This window comes from Octopus sinensis, linkage group LG23 (assembly GCF_006345805.1).
Source record: "Octopus sinensis linkage group LG23, ASM634580v1, whole genome shotgun sequence".
Lineage (NCBI taxonomy): Eukaryota > Metazoa > Mollusca > Cephalopoda > Octopoda > Octopodidae > Octopus > Octopus sinensis.
Window position 1 is genome coordinate 9,675,274 of NC_043019.1, and position 22,500 is coordinate 9,697,773.

At 35.1% G+C, this 22,500-nt stretch overlaps 1 protein-coding gene across 21 annotated transcripts in view; it reads left to right on the forward strand.

The window, feature by feature from the left end:
* Positions 1-22,500, forward strand: part of LOC115223449 (protein couch potato) — a 364,376-nt gene that overhangs the window by 230,194 nt on the left and 111,682 nt on the right. For 14 of the 21 annotated variants that reach the window (XM_036512443.1, XM_036512446.1, XM_036512445.1 and 11 more), the window contains one exon: positions 13,699-13,737. The exons of 6 other annotated variants lie outside the window; for them this stretch is intronic. In XM_036512443.1, the coding sequence (XP_036368336.1) occupies positions 13,699-13,737 (39 nt within the window). Of the gene's footprint in view, positions 1-13,698; positions 13,738-17,978; positions 18,002-22,500 lie in introns of those variants that run through there. One more of the 21 variants, XM_036512461.1, reaches the window with a different exon arrangement.

A 22,500-nucleotide genomic window follows, 5' to 3' on the forward strand; every position in this document is an offset into this window, starting at 1 on the left:
CACTTTGGCTCTTTATAACAGTTTTACTGCTACACACTATCATCAACGCCCTTCCTTACATCACCAAATCACTTCTACCACCAGTAACTCACTACATCAATAATACACCATTCTGTTACTGTCACTACACATTAAACCACAACTACTACCACATATACTACCATATCATCAACAAGAGAGCGTCTATGTGGATCTAGAAGTGCTAGAAAAATTGCCAATTTTCCCTCAAATCACAACTTATATTAAAAAAGATGAATAGCTGCTAAATCTCCAAGCCAAACGCCAACATTTTAAACAATAGGCACATGAGGTGCTAGGTATACCTAAGAATACATGATGGTCATAGCAGGAAAGCTTTTGATTATAGACTTGTTCAATCAAGCTTGACCTTGGGCTAAACACATCCCAACTCACTTCCATCCACTAACCTCTACATACCACCAACATACAGCTACAATAATACACAAGTAGCACACTGGCTACAACACCACACAGCAATATATTAATGCTGTCCGTCTGTGCAGCTCTGTTCCACCTCAACACACTATATCACCAATACATACTGACACTATTACAACTTACTCCATTTAAGATACACACCAATACATCACATTAAGCTCACCACCACCATCAACGACAACCAAACCATCCACAAATCATACACTATCTTCTTACAATAAAAATACACTACATTACTTGGCCCTGAGTTTCCTGCATATATGAAAAAAGATGATATAGTCATGGCTAGAATATCTTCAATTAGAAGTGTGCATGAGTGCAAGTGACCCTGGGTTAAAGAAGGGCTGCACAAGCAACATTTCTTAACACAGTAACAACCCTATCGGCATATACCCACTACAGAGAGTTATATTTGCATACCACCTTCACAACAAATTCAGCAACATCAGCTCACTACCACCATTACTACCTACCCCACAGGAGTCTTTATGTGGCCACCTTGACCTGCTAAAAGTACCAGCAAAATCTTGAGAAAGAATAATTTAGTACTGCAAACACCTAAAAGTATGGAATGATCACAGGTAAAATACCAATTGATCATAGGTCTGTTCAATCGGGACTAACCTGGGGTTAAACAACAATAGCAATTATGCACTATCTCCTCCAGACATCAACACCAAACTCAACACCAACACTACTTTGACATCATCAAGACAAAAGAAAACATCCCCTGCACTGCACCACACCATTATTACTGGATGATAAATGCCATCATTTGTACAAAATATATTCCCCACACATCCACAGAATATATCATTAATATTATTTACATTTGACAGATATTTGTCCTCATCTTGTTTGTTGTTAATACATTTCGGCTGATGTATTCTCCAGCCTTCATCAGGTGTCCCAGGGGAATTTTGAACCTGTGTTCTCATTCCTAAGGTATTTTTCCAATGTTGTTGTTATTATTATTATTATTATTATTATTATTATTATATTATTATTATTATTATTATTACTATTCAGGTCACTGCCAGGAATCAGACTTAGAATCTTGGGGTTAGTAGTCTATGCTCTTAACCCCTATGCCATATGGCCATGGGCATATCCATCAAATGTAAATAATGTACATAAATCCTCATCTCTCAAATATAGAACTGTAACATTGTTAATACTTCAGCAATACCAGTATATCACAAACATATCACAACTACACAACACAACTCTCAACAGTTTTTTGACATCTCTCAGAGAGAGAAGAACCCATGGAATACCAAATTCTTGATCCAAGGTGTTTATGATATCCTTTACAACCCAACTAGCCTATCTAGTGAAATTCACCACGTCCCCTCCATGTTCTGAGACAGAAACTCTTAAGCACACCTTAAGTTGCTGCTTTAAAGTACTGAGTGGAGGACATGAACAAGTTTCCAAGATCATTGCTGAGGTAATCAATAGTGTGATCAATGACATGGAAAATGTCAACACTACAGTCAGAAGAATAGTCTTTGGTAAGGTAGGAGAGAAGTCAAAGAAGAAAAAGCTATGAAGCATTACTTTTCACAACCCTGAACTCTGTGAAGGAAATTGATCTGGCAAACAACTAAAACTGCCAGTACATATCACCTAGCTCTTCCAGTGATCAGTTGTCATCTTGGTTCCCAAGACAACAAGGCACCTAATCCTATAGTAGTTAAGTGAACACTGGGATGAGAGGATGGATGTTGCATGAGAAGAGAACTATGAATCAGGAATTAGGGGAGATCTGTTTCAAGAATGAGTGAAGAATGTTGTGTATGCCAAGGTGGGGGGTTTAGCAGTCAGTGGTCAACAGGTGATACTCTGAGTAAAGCCTGTAAAACAATGGGTATTACAGGAGTGAGCAGGAGATTATCCATCAAAAACAACAACATGGAGGCTGCTGTGAGAGCATCTCAATGGCTCTAGCTGAAAAGCAGTGATTGGTTGGATCAGCAGAAGGTCACTTGGACACAGTCCTAGGCTTTAGGTCATGTCACCTGGATGCACTCAACATCTGCATTTCCTACTATTTCTTCACAAGATATATTGACATCATTTATCTCTACATTCTTTTACATTGAAGCTAATTTTATTTTTGATACTTCCTAATGCATTGATGAACATATTGATTTCACTATTGAACACCTCACCCAGACAGGACCGTTTTCTCTACTTGATTTCATTCTCAGCATTTTAGAAGTGATATCACCACTGCCTGCAGAGACCACTTCACACACTTTCAATCATTTCTATCACACAGTGCCAAGAACAACTACATCCAAAACTAATTTACTTGCAGCCATAACAGATGTAGCGAAGTGTCTGGCAAAGTTACTTACATTACACATTTCCAAAACCATTTTGAAACTTTATGGATACACCATATCCCCAATATGGTCATATTTGCTTTCTTAAATGTCATATCCTAGCAAGACCACCCCACTGCCATTCCAAGAGAGATTTGCAGAGTGTCCAGTGACTGAAACAAGTAAAAGATGGTGTGCTGTGTGTGTGTGTGTGTGTGTAAAACAATATATGTATCATCATCATCATCATTGTTTAATGCCTGTATTCCATGCTAGCATGGGTTGGATGGTTTGATAGGAGCTGCCTAACCAAGGCGCTGTCCAGACTCCAATTGTCTGTTGAGGCATGGGATGCCCTTACTAACGCCAGTCACTTCACAGAGTGTGCTGGGTGCTTTTTACATGGCACTGGTATGGGTGCATTTATTTGGCACTGGCACCTGTAAAGGACATGCCTGTATGGATGGATGGATGATGGCAATTTTACTAAGTTTGACGTGTTTTCTCAAGCACAGCAAATTGCTACAACTCTCAGTTCTTGTCATTTTCTCTATCCCTTCCACAGGTTCCTTCCACAATTAGAGATTGGCACTCCTCTAGACAACTGTCCTCATCCTTGCACATCGCATGACCAAACCAGCACAGTCTTCTCTCTTGTACACATCTGATGCCTCTTATACCCAGTTTTCCTCTTAAATCATTGTCTATGCACAGTGACATTACTCATCCAGTGGAGCATGCCATCTTCATTTCTTTCAAAGCAAGATATATATATATATACATACATATATATATATATATATATATATATATATATATATATATGTATGTATGTATGTATGTATGTATGTATATAGTCCTACCCTTGCATGAAAGTCAGACATTAAATGGTGATGATAATGATGATGATATATATATGAGGGGTCCCCAGGAGAAACTGGAATTTTACATTTGTGTGTGTGTGCGTAAGAGTATGTGCCTCTGTCTCTGTGTGTGTGCATATTTCTAAAGGTTCAAAACAAAATTATCGATATTTATGTATGTAGAATGTGTTGAAAGTAATCTAATATACATGTAGAAATACAATCATAATATTTTTATGCCATGGATTTCTGGCAATGTCTTACAATCATCATGCTAGGACAAGAAATAGGGATTATATGTTATATGTGTTCAATTTTAACTTTTCCATGTCACCAATTGCCTGAACATATAATTTCATGTCGGAATTTTACTACTGAACATTTTTTGTGAAATCTTTTCTTACAATAAATCACAAAAGAATAAATATGAAATTGTTGTATTCATCTATTCTATACATGTATTGTTATTTATTTATATATAAATATGTCTCTTTTGGGAATAAGTGCTTAATACCAATATTTCTAAATTTATCTCTCAATATATATTAATTTGTAGCAATACAATAATCAATAGTCTATGTAAAGTATGTGAAAATATAATCCATTATACATGCAAGAATACATACATAAGATACATGGCAAAATCCAAATACTAAAATAAATACTAATTCTATACATTCTTTCCCTGAGGATGACACGACCAGTGTCATCCTATACACTGCAACACTGCTGTGTTGCAAGACAGATGGAAAAGTAGGTAAATTGTGTTGGAGATTTTCATGCTAGACACAGGTCAAAGGCTTTACTGGTTTTCAGGCAGCAACATGGCTTTGTTTGCAATCTTCAATAGTAAAAGACTACTGATGCATGATGCAGGAGAGTAAATCTGTTACAGATCTAACCTTTGAGAAATAGTTATGATGCTCACTAAGAATGGAGCAAGACTAGTGATGAAAAAATTAGTTGGATGTTATTTACAACTGTGTTTGACATCTTTGAAAAGGTGACTGTTATGGAGTTAAGTCCCTCAATAGTTGGCATGATCAGAATGGTCGGGAATGGAATACATCTACATAGAAGCAGATCCTCATAGAGTAATAAATATTGATATGGTATTGGTTATTTCTGTAGTTCTTGTTAGTGAGGCTAAATAGTTGCTATATGTTGATAGCTGTTGTATTCTACAACACATTCACCCCACCACTCCAAAGAATTACACACATACAGTTCACACTACTCCACACTTGTCCACTTACACAAACAATTCATCATACTGTGCTGCCTCCACTGAACAATACAAACACTCACCCCTCACTGCCACCCACAACCACCGTTTCACACTGCTCCACTCTGTTTATTTATGGCTGCTGACATAGGGGGATTAGAAAGCAATTGTGGCTTCAAATCAGGGCCTGCAATACAACTTTTATTATTCTTGCAGATCTTCCAATGAAAATAGGAATTAAATTTTTTGAGTGAGGGAGTTGTTATTGTTATGATTATTTTTCTTGTCTGTATTTTTATCGTTCATTTTGTTGCTGACTTTAAATTAATCAGTTTAAGAACAGCAATAATTTAGGTCCCCAGCACTGGCACATGGCCATCATCATAATTACCATTATTATAATGATCAAGGTGGTAAGCTGGCTGAATTGTTAGAGTGTTGGAAAATGTTTTGTGGCATTTCTTTTGCCTCTCTTTACATTCTGAGTTCAAATACCACCGACGTTACCTTTGCCAATCATCACTTTAGAGTCGATAAAATAAAGTACCCCTCAAGTACTGTTGCTGATGGTATCAAATAACACCCTGCCTTCAAAACTGCTGATCTTGTGCCAAAATTAGAAAGCATCATTAATATTAATGATTCATTACATTGGCCCAAGGCAACAATTTTAGGGGTAGAGATCATTTCATTACATGATGGAGTTTGGACTCTAAATACGGAAGATCAAAACTAATTTCAGACATTTAGTCTATCATTCTACTGCCTTTGTTACTTCACTGGCTTAATAATAATAATAATAATAATAATAATAATAATAATAATATAATAATAATAATAATAATAATAATAATAATAATAACAGAAACAATTTTTTATTAGCCACAAGAATTCAAAGTGATACAGAAAAAATGTAGAGAATTGTTAAACAGAAGGTTTACGAAGACTTTGTGTGGTAAAGATGAATTATGCAAAGAGAAGGAGAGGAATGAAGGATGTTATACAATATACAAATAGATGAATTAGAAATTAATGAAGCACAAATATTTTCATGGAATAAATTTTAAAATGTATAATAAAACAATACTTAAAACATGATATAATTAAGATAAAGTACAGAAAGTATTTTGGGTTCTTGTCCACGCACAGTGGAGAAAACTACTGGTGAGATTGGATGAGAGCACACTACACCTCCAGCTGCCTGCTAATGCTTGTACTGCTGTCTCATGTTCTCAAAGGTACCCATTAACACTTCTTGAGTTGGTCAATGTAGATCAGCATTCATAAATAATGTGTCTGATGGTGTGGAGCTACTAGTTACTACTGCTAGGGGATGGGGTGTCCTCCTCTCACTTGTTTCTTGAATTCGGGAACCTTAAGGTTACTTTTTTATTTATTTATTTATTTATTTATTTATTTATTGTTACCTCAGCTGATCTCTGTTGCTTTCCTTTCTAGTTTTCTTTCCTTGTCTTTCCAGTTCTTCAGGCCTGAATTGGTTCTTATTACAAATATGTATAGCATTTAGTTCTTTTTGACATGCATCCTCTGCCTTACACTCTTTGTCACTCTGTACTGGACACAGCTCCAGTATTGCCTTATGGCCTCCAGGAGTCATTAGGACTTGCAAATTCATTTTGATGTTCCCTGGTTACCTATCACCCATCAGCCCTGCTTTAACCACCAGTCCACACTGCAATACAAAAGTGATGACCAACCACATATCCACATCATTTCTAGTGTCTCTTATTGTCACTATCCTTTTTCTTTGCCCCATACACCCGAGTGCACGTGTATGGGTGGCGTTATCTCTTACGATATCAACTTGTGTTTTGGGTGGGTCTTAGTTTTTGAAAGTGTAACAGATAGCACCATTTCTCGCTTTTCATTGATAGAATTTATCCTGAAATTTTTTGTGGATCTGCCACACTGCATCTCTTTTAAAATACAGATATGTTATATTGTTTCTTTGCGCCTCTCTTTTGGATGAGATCCTGTAGCAAACAAACGCTGTCTGGTTTTACAAAATTCTTCCACCTAACTTTGAGAACTGTGCTAAGTCTATAAATTCTGATTTTGTTATGACAGAGGTAAGATTAACTTTAATACAATGACTGTAAGAACATCTTTAAACATTTTCTTTCTCTTGTTATTATCATCTTCAAAATTATTTGTTAGACTGTTCAACATATTCTTTTCTTCTATTGATTGTTCCTTAGATCTTCATTATTTTCTCTCTTGTGCTCATTCTGTGGTTTTATTGCATTTTGTTTTGTTTGCTGCTATAATATTTTGGTTTATACTGAGAGCATATTTGACAGACATTTTGAATATGAAATCTGGTCCAAATGTGCAAACAAATAAAGTCTGTGAAAACAAATGTTTTTTTTTTTTGCTTAGCTTTGGGTATCAGGGCAGGCCATCCACAAGTAATTTATTCCCATTTTACTAGTACTCCAAAAAAATGTTCATTTGGTTATACTTGAATAAATTTGTGTACCATGGAGAAAAAAAAATAGATGCTTTCATGTTTTGAGAGTTAATAACAATAATTATTTCAAACTTTTGCCACAAGGCCAGCTTGTGGGGAAGTGGGGATGAGTCAATTACATTGATACCAGTATTTAACTGGTACTTATTTTATTGACCCCGAAAGGACGAAAGGCAAAATCAGCGACAGCAGAATTTGAACTTAGGATGTAGTGACAGGCAAAATATCACTAAGCATTCCGTCCAGCATACTAACGATTCTACCAGCTCACCAACTTAAAGTTAATAATAATAATAATGATGTTAATGGTTTCTGGTTTAGAGGCAAGTCCAACAATTCTGAGAGCAGTGGAATAATCAATCACATCAAAATCCAGTTCTTGACTGTCACTTTATTTTATTGACCTTGGACATATGGAAAGCTAAGTTGACATTGATGAAATTAAAACACGAAATATAAAGAGCTGAAACAAATGCCACCAAGCAATTTTTCTGATACTCTAATGATTCTGTCAGCTCACCACCTTATAATAAGTAGACAGCTGACACTTTACTACATTCTCCAGTGAAGTTGCTCTGTGAAAATAAGATAATAATTCATTAGGTAACACTAAGAGCAATTACTTTCAATTTGTTCAAGAATGCAAAATATTGTTAAAACCAAGGGGCTTACAGAAAGGTGGGGGATGGGTAAGAGATGTTATACAATAGATCTGTGAATAAGCTTAAAAAAATTTTTTTTTTAATTATTACATAGAATAATTGAAAGATTACAGAAAATACACAATTAAAATTAAAAGATAAAACATGAAAAACATTCCATTTCACTGCCAGCCAATTACTGTTCATAATGAGACTTGGTGCACCCAAAAGTACTTCTTCATAACTTTTGCTTGTACATGACAAAAAAAAAAACAAGAAAGAAATCCATCTTCCAGATATTCTTGATTTAGCTCCTGGTTTATTTTTGCCAAAATTCTATCATTGTTGTGTCTCTTATATTCCCACCCTAGATTGATTTTGGCAATTTATACATTGGAATTATATCCATGGCATTACATATGCATAATTTATTCATGGGGTACTGACCAGTTTTCAAACAAAAGTAAATTTGATGCCATTTTTGTCGTTAATATTATTCTCTTCTTGCATTTTATATGCCTTTATCGCAAGCCTACCTTTCTTTCTCTGCTGAGCTTCCACCTTTTTTTCCCAGAAATCACTACTCTTTCTACATTCTATCATGTCCCCATTGTCACAAAATAAGGAAATGGTACAAGTGTTTTGAAAGAGGAGAGCTCTGGCTCATCAGGTTCTGGGTTTGAGGCTTTTCCACTCTTAACAGAGCTGGAACTGATGTTGTATATGTATTGCCATTTTCAACTAAAATGGCAATATACATACACACATATACTACACAAATAAACATTGCAGTGGCAATATACACACACACAAATGAAATCACACAACAGAATGTACAAAAAGGAGACACTTAACACTTTAGAGAACAATAAATAGATAAAAGTATCATAAACACTGAAATTGATAGTTTAGAAAATAGCAATAGTAGTAAAAATAATGACAACAATGACACCTCTTACATATAGTCAAATTTGTTTATCTATATAAACCTTCCCTTGACACAAAATGAACAAACAGAATTTTTAACCTTGTCACTGTTACAAGAAAAAAATGTAGTTGAGAGAATTTTGTAAAACTGAACAGCATCTCTTTGTTACAAGAAATAATCTAGGAAAGTGCAAAGATAAAAATTATGTATCTCTGCTTCTGAGAGAATGGAAGTGAACTAAATTAGTCCTTGCATTTGTGCCCAAGAATGTGGGTCAAAGAATTGCAAGAGTAATAATAAGGCACCCTGGAAATGATCTGTGACTAATTGTCATTTTGTATCCCAGTATGGGTGAGTAGGCAAAGCTGGGGAGAATGAAATGTGAGCTGTGATCAGGAGACTTCAAAATGGATTTACCAAAAGTCACAGAGCCACACTGGAACTGTACCCTGTAGAAAGCACTGAGACAAATGGTATAAGATTAATGATACAAGAATAGAAACCTAGTTGCTAAATGTGTCATTGTAAAAATCCCCCCACAGCTAAATTCCCAGAACTAGTAAAAGAAAAGAAAAACGAAAACAATGAAAACCATCTGAAACAGTTAAAAGAACAACAAACCGTATTTTCCAGATCATCACAATCCAAATCTTTGAGGATGGCAAGAGAAATCCCTTTATACTCCAAATTAAAAGTAGATGGACAAAAAGCTCATCCCACACCATTCATCACGTAAGGAATAAGAAATAATAGTTGCAGATGAAACCCTACAGACACAAAAAGAAAGAGGAAAAAATTCAAAAATTAAGATTCAACTTAAAATAAAATGAAGAGGAACAATTTCCTCAAAGGAACAATGATACTCCACTTCAAGAAAATTATGAAGAAAATGAAGAGGGCAAAGAAATAATTTTGCTCTTCAACCAACAAATAAAATTACATAGATTTTTTGTAAAAATAAAACCAAATCAATCTGAGAAACTGAAAAAACAAACCCTAAAGACATAGGAGTTTTCCAACACTAAATATCTTTAAAATGATTTGATTCTGTGCAGGGCATCGATGTAAAGAGAGGGGCAGAGTTATCAACTGATCACCACCTAGTTGTCTGCAACCTGAAATTATCTGCAGAAGGTAGAACTCATAAAACTGGTAAGTCCAGTGCAACTTTCAGCTTAATAGTGTTGATGATGGTTTGAGAAATGAATATGCAGGGCACTATTGCATTCAAATTCAGAGACTTTCCTGAACAAAGGGATGTTGAAATGGAGTGGAGATTATATTGTTTGGTAGTTTCTTTTTCAACTGCAAAATGCTGTGGGCAAAAGCAGTTCAGTGTAGCACCTGATGGTAAAAGAATCCCTGGTTTAAATGGGAAGTTAAAAATATCATCCAAGTGAAGAAGTAGACTTATAAGGCATAGCTTGGAAATAAGTCTCCCCTTTTTTGCAGGTGACACACTGAGGTGCAAAAAGTTGCGGCAGAGACAATAAAAACATCCAAATTATGGGAGGAGTTAGGGGTTATGCTTGATTCTGAATTTAGGTTAGTCAAGAAAGTATTCAGGCAGACCATTTGTTGACTTCATAACAAGAAGCCCTATTCCACACCTCTCATTAAAAACTCAGTTGGGGTTCTTCTCTCTAAAGAGAAGAGCATCTTTGGGAAGTGGAGAGAATATATTGATCTCCTAAATTTGGTTATGATAAAACTTTCTAGTAGATGTGAGGTACATCTAGGGGCAAATACTACTTTTACAAAGGCTGAAGATATAAAGGCAATTAAAGTGCTCAAATGTGGCAAGAATGCTGGTGAGGATGAAACTCAGCCTGAGATGCTGAAAGCCTTAAATAGGGAAGGTGTTTTCTGGCTCATATATACCTTGTGGCTTGGATCTCAGGAAATACACTAAAGCATTGGCAATCTTGGGTGATAATTCCAATATCTAAAAAGAAAATCAAGAGAGAGTGCTCTAACTGTAGAAGACTCTCTTTGATGAGCCACCTGAGTAAAGCAACTCTAGGTGTCTGAGAAAGTGATGCAGGAAAATTGTCAAGTCAAAGCTTGCTGTAGAACAGTTTGGCTTCAATCCTGGATACAGCACCAACAAACTGATATTCACTTCAAGAACTTATATAGGAAATTGCCAAGAGATGTGCACTTGTTTTGTAGACCTTGAAAAGACATATGACTGCAAGCTGTGCGACATGCTGTGGAGGGTGTTGCTGAAGTTTGGGATTGTTGGGCAACTTCTGGTTACTGTTAAGTCCTATTATGATAGCAGGGACCAGTTTCAACAACAAATGGAAATTACCCTCCAAAACCAGACCCTATATTAATGGGTCTAAAAAAATGTTCAGTATATTCTCTTGAAAATCTATATCTGTTAAAGAACTTGAGAACCCCCAACGAATATGTAAATTCCAGGAATAACATTTTTTCTGTATGTCCACATTTCAAGAAATACATCTTGTTGGAATTTTAAAATAGACCACGAGACACTTAGTTAACCACTAACATCTTGTTTGCATCTACTTGACATCGAATTATTGTAATGTTGATTATCTCCCTCGTATGTCTTTTCTGGTTTTCTTCCTTATCAGTATCTCTTATTTAAACATCATCTGCTCAAAAAATAACTGACAAATGGTCTTATACCCAGCTTGAAAAATGGCGAAATAAATTATTATTTTGACCCGGGTAGCCGTATTTAACATGATTTGTGATTTTTATTATAACATTTTTGATATATATACATATATATATATATATATATATATATATATATATAATGTATGCATTTGCACATTATATACTGTATGCATTAGCACAGTGGCACACACATAAACACAGATATTTATTTTGAAAGTATCTACATTTCTGAGTTGGGAGTAGGGAATTATCATCCTTGTCACTTTCTATTTTCACCTGTTTTCAAGAAAAATAATTTTCTTTACCATGTCTGGTACCTTCTCACTTTTCGTTAGGTCTAACACTTGTAAGATCTTCGACAATTTTATAGACTGGCCTTTTCCACAAGAAAATTATTCAATAGGTAAATATACTTGAGATAAGAAACAACTGTTTCACACAAACCCATCCAAATTGTTGAGTCTGTATGTTTATTCATGCAAGAACTTTATAGAACACCTACTGAATGATTTATGAAACACCTCAGCCATCATCTATGAGGTAAAATTTAAATCTATGAACGCAAACCTAACATGATATATTAGAGTAATCAAAGCATCCTTCAAGCAGAGATTTTACAATCACATCACAAAATGGTATACAACAAATCTTGCAAGCTACATCTGTCAGGTAAAAGAAAATAATAATAGGAGCATTTGAGGTTAGCAGAAAAATCATGGAAAAATTCAGAGCATTCATAAATGTCAAGAGATGAAAGCCCTGCATAGCAAAAAAAAAAACAAAAAACAAAACAGAAAAGTAAAAGAGATTGTGATATGATGAAACTTGCAGTATTTAATGCCAAAACATGTATACAGCCCCTGCTGCATACATGAGAGAAAATTCGGTTCGATGATCTGGACTCCCATCTCATAGACCTTAAAATGCTCCTTATGCAATCAACTCTTTTGCCCCACATAGATTGTTTACTGATAATTGCAATTTTAGCATTCCATTCATTTTTTTCTTTATCCAGGTTATATTCTTCCAGATATTCTAATCTGAAATATCGACGATGTTTTATTTCTCATCAAAATTTTCTCCCTCTGCTTCTCATCCCTGTCTTGTCTCCTCTGTCGCCATGTGTGTGTGTGTGTGTTAGAGTGCGTGTATGTGTGTATGCAGCCAGATTCCGCAAGCATGCAGAACATGTCAAGGGAGATAACTCCCCCCAAAAAATGCAGTGCATGTAAACAGGTGACAAGGGAGGTAACTTCCAAAAAAGGCAGACTGACAAAGATATTCCATCCCCAGCCAAAAAAGCACAAGAATATAGTTCCTTTCAGATCAAAAATATATGCAACTTCTGGTCATGGACAGGGCTAACAGCGCAATATGAGTCAATTGTTTTTTGTATTCAAAACTAGTCGCTGATGCTCTTACCTCCAGGAATTTCGATATATTTTTGAACCAATAATGATATTATTTCTTTATCCCAGTGTATAAGGGTGCTCTTTGGTTCAGACTTAACAACCCAGGACCACTATGCATACATGTATACATATGTATATACACACACATATACATATATAATGATATGCTTGTTATATGTGTGTGTATGTATGTATGCATATTTATGTATACATGTGCTATTTGTATATGTATGTATATACATTTATATTTATGTATATATATATATATATATATATATATATATATATATACATACATACATATATACATAAATTTAAATGTATATATATCTGTATACTTACATATGTGTGTGTGTATTTATGTATATACATGTATGTATATTTGTGCCTATATATATGTATTTATGCATACATATATATATATTTGTGCATATGTATATATGCATATGTGTATAACAATATATGTATATTTATGTGTGTATATATGTGTGCATATATATATATTTGTGTGTATATATATATATATATATATATATATATATACGTTTATATGTGTGCATGTAATGATATATGTATGTATGTATGTACTCTTATACAGAGATATGCATATATACATCTCCATTTTTCTTCTTCTTCTAGTTCTGATGATGTGTTCTTCTAAATGTTTTTGTTCTTTTTTTTCTTCTTCCTCTTCTAGACTGAAGAAAACCTTACCAGTACAGAAACCTCACCTACTGTATGTTTTATCTTATTTTTGGAACGACACTACTACCACTATCACCTCTACCACCTCTACTAATATTAGCACTATCACCCTGACATTATTACTGCTACTGTTACCACAATTACTAACACTACAACTGCTACCACTCCTACTACTGCCATCACTATGACCACCATTTTACCACCACTTTAAACACTACTACGATTATCAGCACCATCTTACTCCACTAACATCTGAACCATCACCATAACTTACAATAACCATTATTAGTACCTCCACTATTAATAACGTTACAAGTGCTATCATCTCTGCCATCACAAGCACAACTGCTATCTTCTCAACTAATTTTGCTCTATGGCTATCACTATCAAAATTTCTATTTCGATCAGAATTGTTTCCACCACTACTGCTATGTTAGTGTCATCCTTACTTCCTTCTTCTGTTTCAAATATTTACCCTACTTCTCTTGATATTAACCATCCATTTTGTCTAATAAATTGAAAATTATTACTTACCACACTCAGCTCCTCAGGTGCAGACAATGAGGAAACTATTTAAAGATCACTTAATCTGTTAGAAAAGCAACCAAATCTTCCTCAATTCAACATCATCTCCGACTTAAATGAAGGACAGATTCATTATGGTTTTAGATACAAAATGGTGTTAGAAAACTTTTTGATCATCAGTCTGCATGATCAGAGTTGACATGCCTCTAAACAATAGCATCTAAAATTCAATCAGCTCTGCCTTGATGTCATTATCTGGTTCAAAGGCAACCATATGGTCTCCTCGTCTTACTTCCCTACTTCTTAGCTAGGAAGGGAAGTAAGGAGATAGTCAAGTAAATAAGATATCAAAATAATTGCTTTGTTGAAATAGACTTCTGCATTTCTAGACAGAATACATTACTTTACAGTACTTCAGTTCACCTAGGTACCACCAGGTAATCTGAAATGTTAAGAGCAATAAACTGGCATCCTATCCAGGAAGAGTTTTGGTTCTCATCTACTAAACATTTCATTTTTTTTTTTTGTTTCTTTAATCAGAAGTGGAGTTGTAGTGTTCATAGCTTTGCATTATCCTCCACCAAGGTCAGAAATCAACTGATGTCAGTTCAGGTTGAAATAATTTCAATCAGTTGTGGCTGGGATGGAGCCCTTCCAGTGGAGTAGTTCTAGGAAGGGGTGAGTGTTTAGGGCAGAGTTTAGTGAAATGAGACAGAATGTGTTTGTATGACAAGAAGGCAAGAGACAAGAGTGTTTGATGATGCAGAGAAGAGAGAAGAGGGAGGAACAGAGGACAATGTAGTAAGTGGTTGAAACCACAATTTAAGGTGTATCACCATTTAGGACCCTTTAATGGTGCAGAAAGTAATCCCATTACTTGTAGCCAACTTCGTTCACATTTCTTCTTCATAATTACCTGGTCTACTGGAAATCGCTGAAAGGTTCCATCCCATCACACATACCATGCTCGTATAAGAAGGGCAGTGGATAATGCTGTCGTATATACACAAGAAAAAGACATTTTCATGACTGCAAAGTTATAAGTGTGCTGTATGTTTGACCTAGGGCTAAAGAAGAACTATTTCCATCACTGCATATTTTACACACAACCCCATAAAACACTCTCTACCTCACCTCAAAACTAACTCTCAGACTTATCCAACCAGCTTCACAAAACACAACCAATGCCACTTTAATATCACACATTTATTTTTATTTTTGTTATTTTGTTTTTTGTTTTGTTTTTCCCTTGTTTATATTATTTCATGCAGGTTTTTAGTTTGTTTTTCTCTTGTTTTAATTCTTGTAAATACGTGTGCACACCAATGTGTGTGTGTGTGTGTGTGTGTGTGCATACACACGTATGTATACGAATGAATGGACAAACAAAAGAAAGTGGCACTCAGAACATTTGGTAAGAGTTGCATACATGTTTTATTAACAGTTTGACTCGAATCCATATGACTTAAAGATTCGAGAGGCACATAAAATTAATGCATTTCATTGGAAATTAGAAGAAAGTAATGGGTTTGAGACAAATTCAAGATAGCTACTAAATGTTGGACCTCTATCAGTTAGCTCAGATCAAGTAGTTTTGATGATATGAAAGTGATGTCACATCCTTCCTTTATTCTTAAGTCCATATGCTCTGACAGGATGTTACCAGGAAGATGTTACCATATTGGTAGCAAGCTGCATGGTAAAGTATTCAGTGACATCAGATCATTGCATTTAGCACCACACGTGGTAGGGTTGGGTGTTGTTATGATTTAGTATCTCAGTGACCATTCAATGGATTGTGAGCACATCAGTGTTAGCCACCTTTACACTAGAGTAATCAAGTTTGATAATATTAGATTAAAATTGAGACTGAATGACCAACATGAGTAAGGCTGCAATAAACACAGATGGCAGGGATTACATACCCCATCCTTCTGTGTGGGGCAGTGAGGCCTAGGGTGGTACATCTGGATTGTTGACTGCCAGTGACTTGGAGTGGTTTCAAGTTCATTAATAGGGCACATTGCAGGTTAGTGGTGCATGTGTAGTCTCTGGTGAAGGCAGAGTTGGTAACTCCAAGGTGATTAGTGGGGTCAGTGATACTCCATTTGATGTTGGGGAAATTGTTCCATCAATTAGAAATCTCCAGATGAAGCAGGACAGAGTGGTGGAATTTTCCCTATCCTACACCTGAAGAGTACATATGATGTGTATACTTTAAGATCATTAGCTGTCATGCCTGTGTAGTGTCTTGTAATGTCATTGGATAGTGTGTGGATGACACTTTTGGCTACAGCCTCTGAGAGGCAGGATCATCTCAGTGGTGAGTTGGAAAGATTTCAAAAGTTACAAGCTGGAGTGTAGGCACGTAGCTGTGCATTTATATTTATTCTAGTGTGTGATATTTGAAGTGATGTCATCTAAGCAGCAATAACTGTCCTTTACATTGTGGGTATTGAATAGAGATGGGTTCTTGGGAAATATCTTTTAATCAACACTAGGAAGTTCCTAGTTATGTTAGTTGTCATTTCTAGATTAAATGGAGAGTTGAACCAGACTTCACTTTCCGAGACTCTTCAGAAATAGGGGTGGGGATAGGTAACCTCTCTCTCTCCATATATATATATATATATTAACTTCTCAGTGAATTCACTCTTCATTATAAAGGTAGTGTGGCCTGTTGAAGATCTTTTTATATCCTGATGGTTAAGAGATTTTTTTTATTTATGTCTGTGACTAGATTCCTAATTACAGCTGGATGATGGGTGAAATTTCAATAAATGTAAACAGTTTCCTTGTTGGGTTTCCTGTAAGGGTAGTATTTGTCTTCAAGTTTAGGGTTACATCCAGGAAGTTGACTTCATCATATTGGTGGGAAATGTTATAGATAGGTTGAATTCTTTGAAAATCTTTATCAAATTCTTAAACTTGTCCATTTCTTTTACTTGAAATGGCCTGATCATCATTTATAGAAAGAGCACAGTTTTATGGGGAGGTGCACTTCCTTAGTATATCCAGGATAAACAATCCAACAAGGTTAGTAATCTCATCCTCATTGTAGCTTCCCATAGATATTTTGAATTATAGGTTTGCCTTCCCTCTTTACCCTGTAGGAATCATCATGGAAGAAGCCATCTTAAATTTGTCTCCAATCCATTACTCTTCTTTCAATTTCTGATGACATGGGCGCATCCCAGACACCTACAAAAAATTTAAGTCATATCAATCTCAGTCAAACAGTTAATATATAAAATCAGTGTGTCCCAAAAGTCACTGATGAGTTTAAATTTTTAATAATTTCCTTAACTTTACAAATAAATGCATGAAGTTTTGATACAATATAAAGAACATAATGGAAATTAATATGCATAAGTCAAATTTTGCAACAACACCACATCACATGTAAAATGACCTTGCTTAAATGGCAGCCATTTTCAGCTTCACACACCCGTGCTCTTTCCAAAACTTGCACAATAACACCTTCAAGAGTTTCAGACCCCACTTCTCTCCTTTCTCTATTGATGTTCTCCTTCAGTTGCACCAGGGTCTCTGGTTTGTGGATGTAAACCCTCTATTTCAGGTATTCCCACAAGAAAAATTTTGGCTGGTCAAGTCTGGAAAACATGAAGATCAGCTGACATTGCCGTAGTGAAAACTGCATTGTTTCTCTTGCGGTAAAAGCTGTTGCCCCATCATGTTGGAACCATATGTGAGGTCTACTTTGAATGGCCTTGTAAGGTCTACTTTGAATGACCTTGTAAAGTGTAAAGGTACATATATATATATATATGTAAATTCATATATATCGGTGTGAATAAATATATCTCTTTACTCTTTTACTTGTTTCAGTCATTTGACTGTGGCTATGCTGGAGCACTGCCTTTAGTCAAGCAAATCGACCCCAGGACTTATTCTTGGTAACCCTAGTACTTATTCTATTGGTCTCTTTTGCCGAACTGCTAAGTTACAGAGCCATAAACACACCAGCATTGGTTATCAAGCGATGTTGGGGTGGCAAACACAGACACACAAACAAATACACACATACATATATATATATATATATATATATATATATATATATATATGTATATAAAGAATTAGAAAAAAAAACCTTTTATCAATTCAAAATGAACAATTAAATTACACCATCCAGAAAATTACATATATTAGAAATATTAAAATTAAAAATGTCAGTGATTGAATAAATTGCAAAAAAATAATAAAAACGTATATAAGTGGTATATATATATATATACGTTTTTATTATTTTTGTGCAATTTACTTAATCATTGACATACATATACAACGGGATTCTTTCAGTTTCCGTCTACCAAATCCACTCACAAGGCTTTGGTCGGCCCAAGGCTATAGTAGAAGACACTTGCCCAAGGTGCCATGCAATGGGACTGAAGCCAGAACCATGTGGTTCGTAAGTAAGCTACTTACCACACAGCCACTCCTATGCCTACGCCTATATCTATAAACCATTTTCACACACATGCATACATTTTGAGTAATGTAAACTATTATAAAGTAGTTGGTAATAGGAAGGGGATTCTACAAAAGAAAAACAGGTATAAACAGAAGCAAAGTTTCTTATGGTCCTCTTAATCTTGTCAGTGGCAACCTCTCTAGTGCCCAATTGACTCTGTTATGATAGGTGACAAAGTACTGTAAGTGGTGGAGCGCTGTGAAATCCATCCTAGCCATACAAGTATAGAAAATCAGGCATAAAATATGATGTTGATGCACTTCCACATGCATGCTTATTCACATGCAGTCTTTGTTTCATGGACCCATACAGGCATAAATCAAAACAAACAGTGTATACTCCAGCATGTGCATGTATTCCCTCTTCTCTGTACATATATTCATAGTCAAGTATTTCGCTCTCTCATATCCACACACACACACAAATGTAGTTTTTTTTATTCTCAGGTGAAAAATATTATTGTTAATTTCTTCTGCACATATATATATATATATGAGTCCAAAAGTAGGCTTCTATGTCAGTATATAGGTGTGTAATTCATACATATCGTGTTTACATAAGTAAACAGACTTTATAACCATATATGTGTGTGTATAGGTCAATAAAAATATGTATAAATCACTGTCTGCATGTGTGTGTGTGTGTGTGTGTGTGTGTGTGTGTGTGTGTGTGTGTGTGTGTGTGTGTGTGTGTGTGTGCACACACACATATCATTAACTGTTAGCCATTCCCTCTTTATACAGCAATTGTTCGTTTCAGCATGACACAGCATTTCTGGAGATGTCATATATAATCAATTATCTCATTATCAAATATAAATGGTGAATAATTGACTTTATTTCACACTGAATAGCCTCATCATGGTGAAACAAACAGTTGCAATATCCAGTCTGAATAAGCAGCTATTAATGAAGATATACATTTTAAAAAATAATAATAGTACTCAGTATATTAATGTTGAGTTCTCATTTGCTTTATATTTGTTTAATTCCTTTAGTGTGTGTGTGTGTGTGTGTGTGTGTGCGTACATATTTGTGAGTGTATACTTATTGAAAACAACACTTTCAAACAGTGTTCTAGTCAATGCTGACAAAATCCATCATCTTCTCTAGCAGCATCCTCTAGTAACAGAGCAATCACCACTTTTTTCTGCAACTGCTGTTTCTTATGACCACAGTTATTATAAAAACATTCAGTTACCTAATATCTGATGCAAAACTGATTGGTAAGATTGACTGTAATGGCTCTGTAATAGCATATTTTATGGTTAATAAATAAACATATAACCCCCAAAATTGCTGGCCTTGTGCCAAAATTTGAAACCACTATTATTAGTAGTAGTATTCATATACTATTAAGAACATTTTGTTTCTGTATGTGTTTGTGTGCATGTGTATCTATGTATAGAAATATCTCTATCTATCTATATCTAAAGGTATATATATATATATGATCCAGGGAGTGAAGTGTAAGAAGAAAGTTAGCTTCAAGCAATCTATGGTAAATATTAAAAAAACAAATTTCAGGGACAACAGTGGTTTATTGAAATGGAAGGTTGAGGATTTTTTCATATCGAAGTACAATAAACTGGAAAAGGATCTTTTTATATTTCACTGTAGGTAACGAGGGTTGTCAGGTATGCAAATAAGAATACAGGATTTAAGGTATGGAGTAGATAAGACCTGGGCTACATAAATTTGATAGCGAGCAGAACCTCGGAAGTGGTAAATATCCAAGTGAAATATATACTGCAGGCTACTCTTCAAGCCAAGGATATCTTGATTAAATGAAAGTTTACATTGTTGCAAGGAGGTACATGCTTACACATGCAAGATTCAATTAGACTGCATATATATAAATATGTCTGTGTGTGGATAGATAGACTGACAGACAGACAAAGGTATATGTACTTATATGCATACAGTAAATTCTTGTCTATAGATATGCTTATGGCCCATCATTATCTCATTTAATGACCCTCTTCTGTGCTGGCATGGGTTGGACAGTTTAACAGGAGCTGCACCAGGTTCAGTTGTTTGTTTTGGCATGGTTTCTATGGCTTGATGCTCTTCCCAATACCAACCCATTTACAGAGTATAATGGGTGCTTTTTATGCGACACCATTGCTGATATTTATATATATATATGTACGTGTATGTATGTATATATATATGTATGTGTATATATATATGTATATATATATACATACATGTAAATATATATATATATATATATATATATATATATACATACATACATACATGTATATATATATGTGTGTGTGTTTGTATGTGTGTGTGTGTGTTTGTATGTGTGTGTGTGTTTGTATGTAATCACAAATGACAGAAATAGTTTGATGAAATTTTATTTAACAATAAGAAAATTCTAATTTCACGACAAATTGTTTCATAACTTAAAAACATGTAAATAATTCCTATTATTATATTTAAATCCCTCAGCAAAATCCTTCAAAATAATGCAGAATTTACGCTGCATCCACAAATGAAAGAAAGTCTTTGTTAAATAGAAGATTCTCGAGACGCATCTATAATACTTTTATAATTTTTTGCATCAAATCTCTGTGTGTCATCATCCTTTAATGTGCATGCTCCATTCTGACATAGGTTTAACAGAATTTAACAGGATCCAACACATCCTATGACTATTTTGTGCACTTATGTCTGCTTGGACATAGTTTCTATGGCTGGGCATACTTCCTAACACCAAGGATTTTACAGAGTATAGTGAATGATTTTATTTTGTGACATTGGCTCTAGTGAGGTCGCCATAAAGCTTGCAAGACTAAGTTTGCTTTCGATTGAGTGGGGCTACAGTAACATTGTAGGTAACTTTATGTTTGGAGATGAGAGGTTAAAGTGTAAAAGAAGGGACCAGAACAAAACAGGTTTGTTTCTGTAGAGGAGTTATGTGACCAGTAAGAAAGGGTGAGAGTGACCAAGGTGGAATTGGGAAGAGATAAAATGATTGTGATAATGTGTCCATGTGAGCCCTCAGGATATGAGAGGAGTAGATGTGAAAGAAGATATGAGAATATGAAGTGTGAGTGAGTGGTGGTTGCAAGAGTTTATGGGAGAATAAGAGATGGTTAGGAACATGGAATGGGTGAAGGGTAAATCTAATCAAGAAGAGTTAAGTGATGATTGGTGGTAGAGAAAGATATATTATTTGCCAGCTCAGGAAAGTAATCACTTGAAAATATGAGTGGAGACGACTGTATTGAGAATGAAGGTTTGATATCAAATTAAATGATTTCAGGATTTGAGAAAGTTAGGTGGTATCAGAGAAAACCTGGTGAATCAGTCATTCTTGCTCACAGTAAAATTACAGCAGAGGTCTACTGAAGTTAGAGAAACAGTTGATGATGAGGATGTGTTGAGGAGGAAATTGGATGATGGGCCCAGTGCAGCAAAAGTATATACTGTGTTTCCAGAATTTTAGTTTTACTGATTTGAGCTGCTCCTTACAAGAACTGCATATAACCAGTCATTTTGGCCTTTAGTCACCTCCTCTGTAAGGATCAAAGCTCTGATCTCAGCTTTCACCATTCCATCCCATGTCTTCTAAAGTCTTCTTTTGCCATCTATATCCACATTAAGTGACTGGCACATTTGTACTTTGTTATTCTTGCACACTTGCATAGCATATATAATGAAGCATGCTGGTTTCATTTCTTTTTAGTTTTCTTTTTGCATTCAAAGTCCATACCTCACTACTATACAGCATTACTGTTCTAAAACTTGCATCAGAACAATC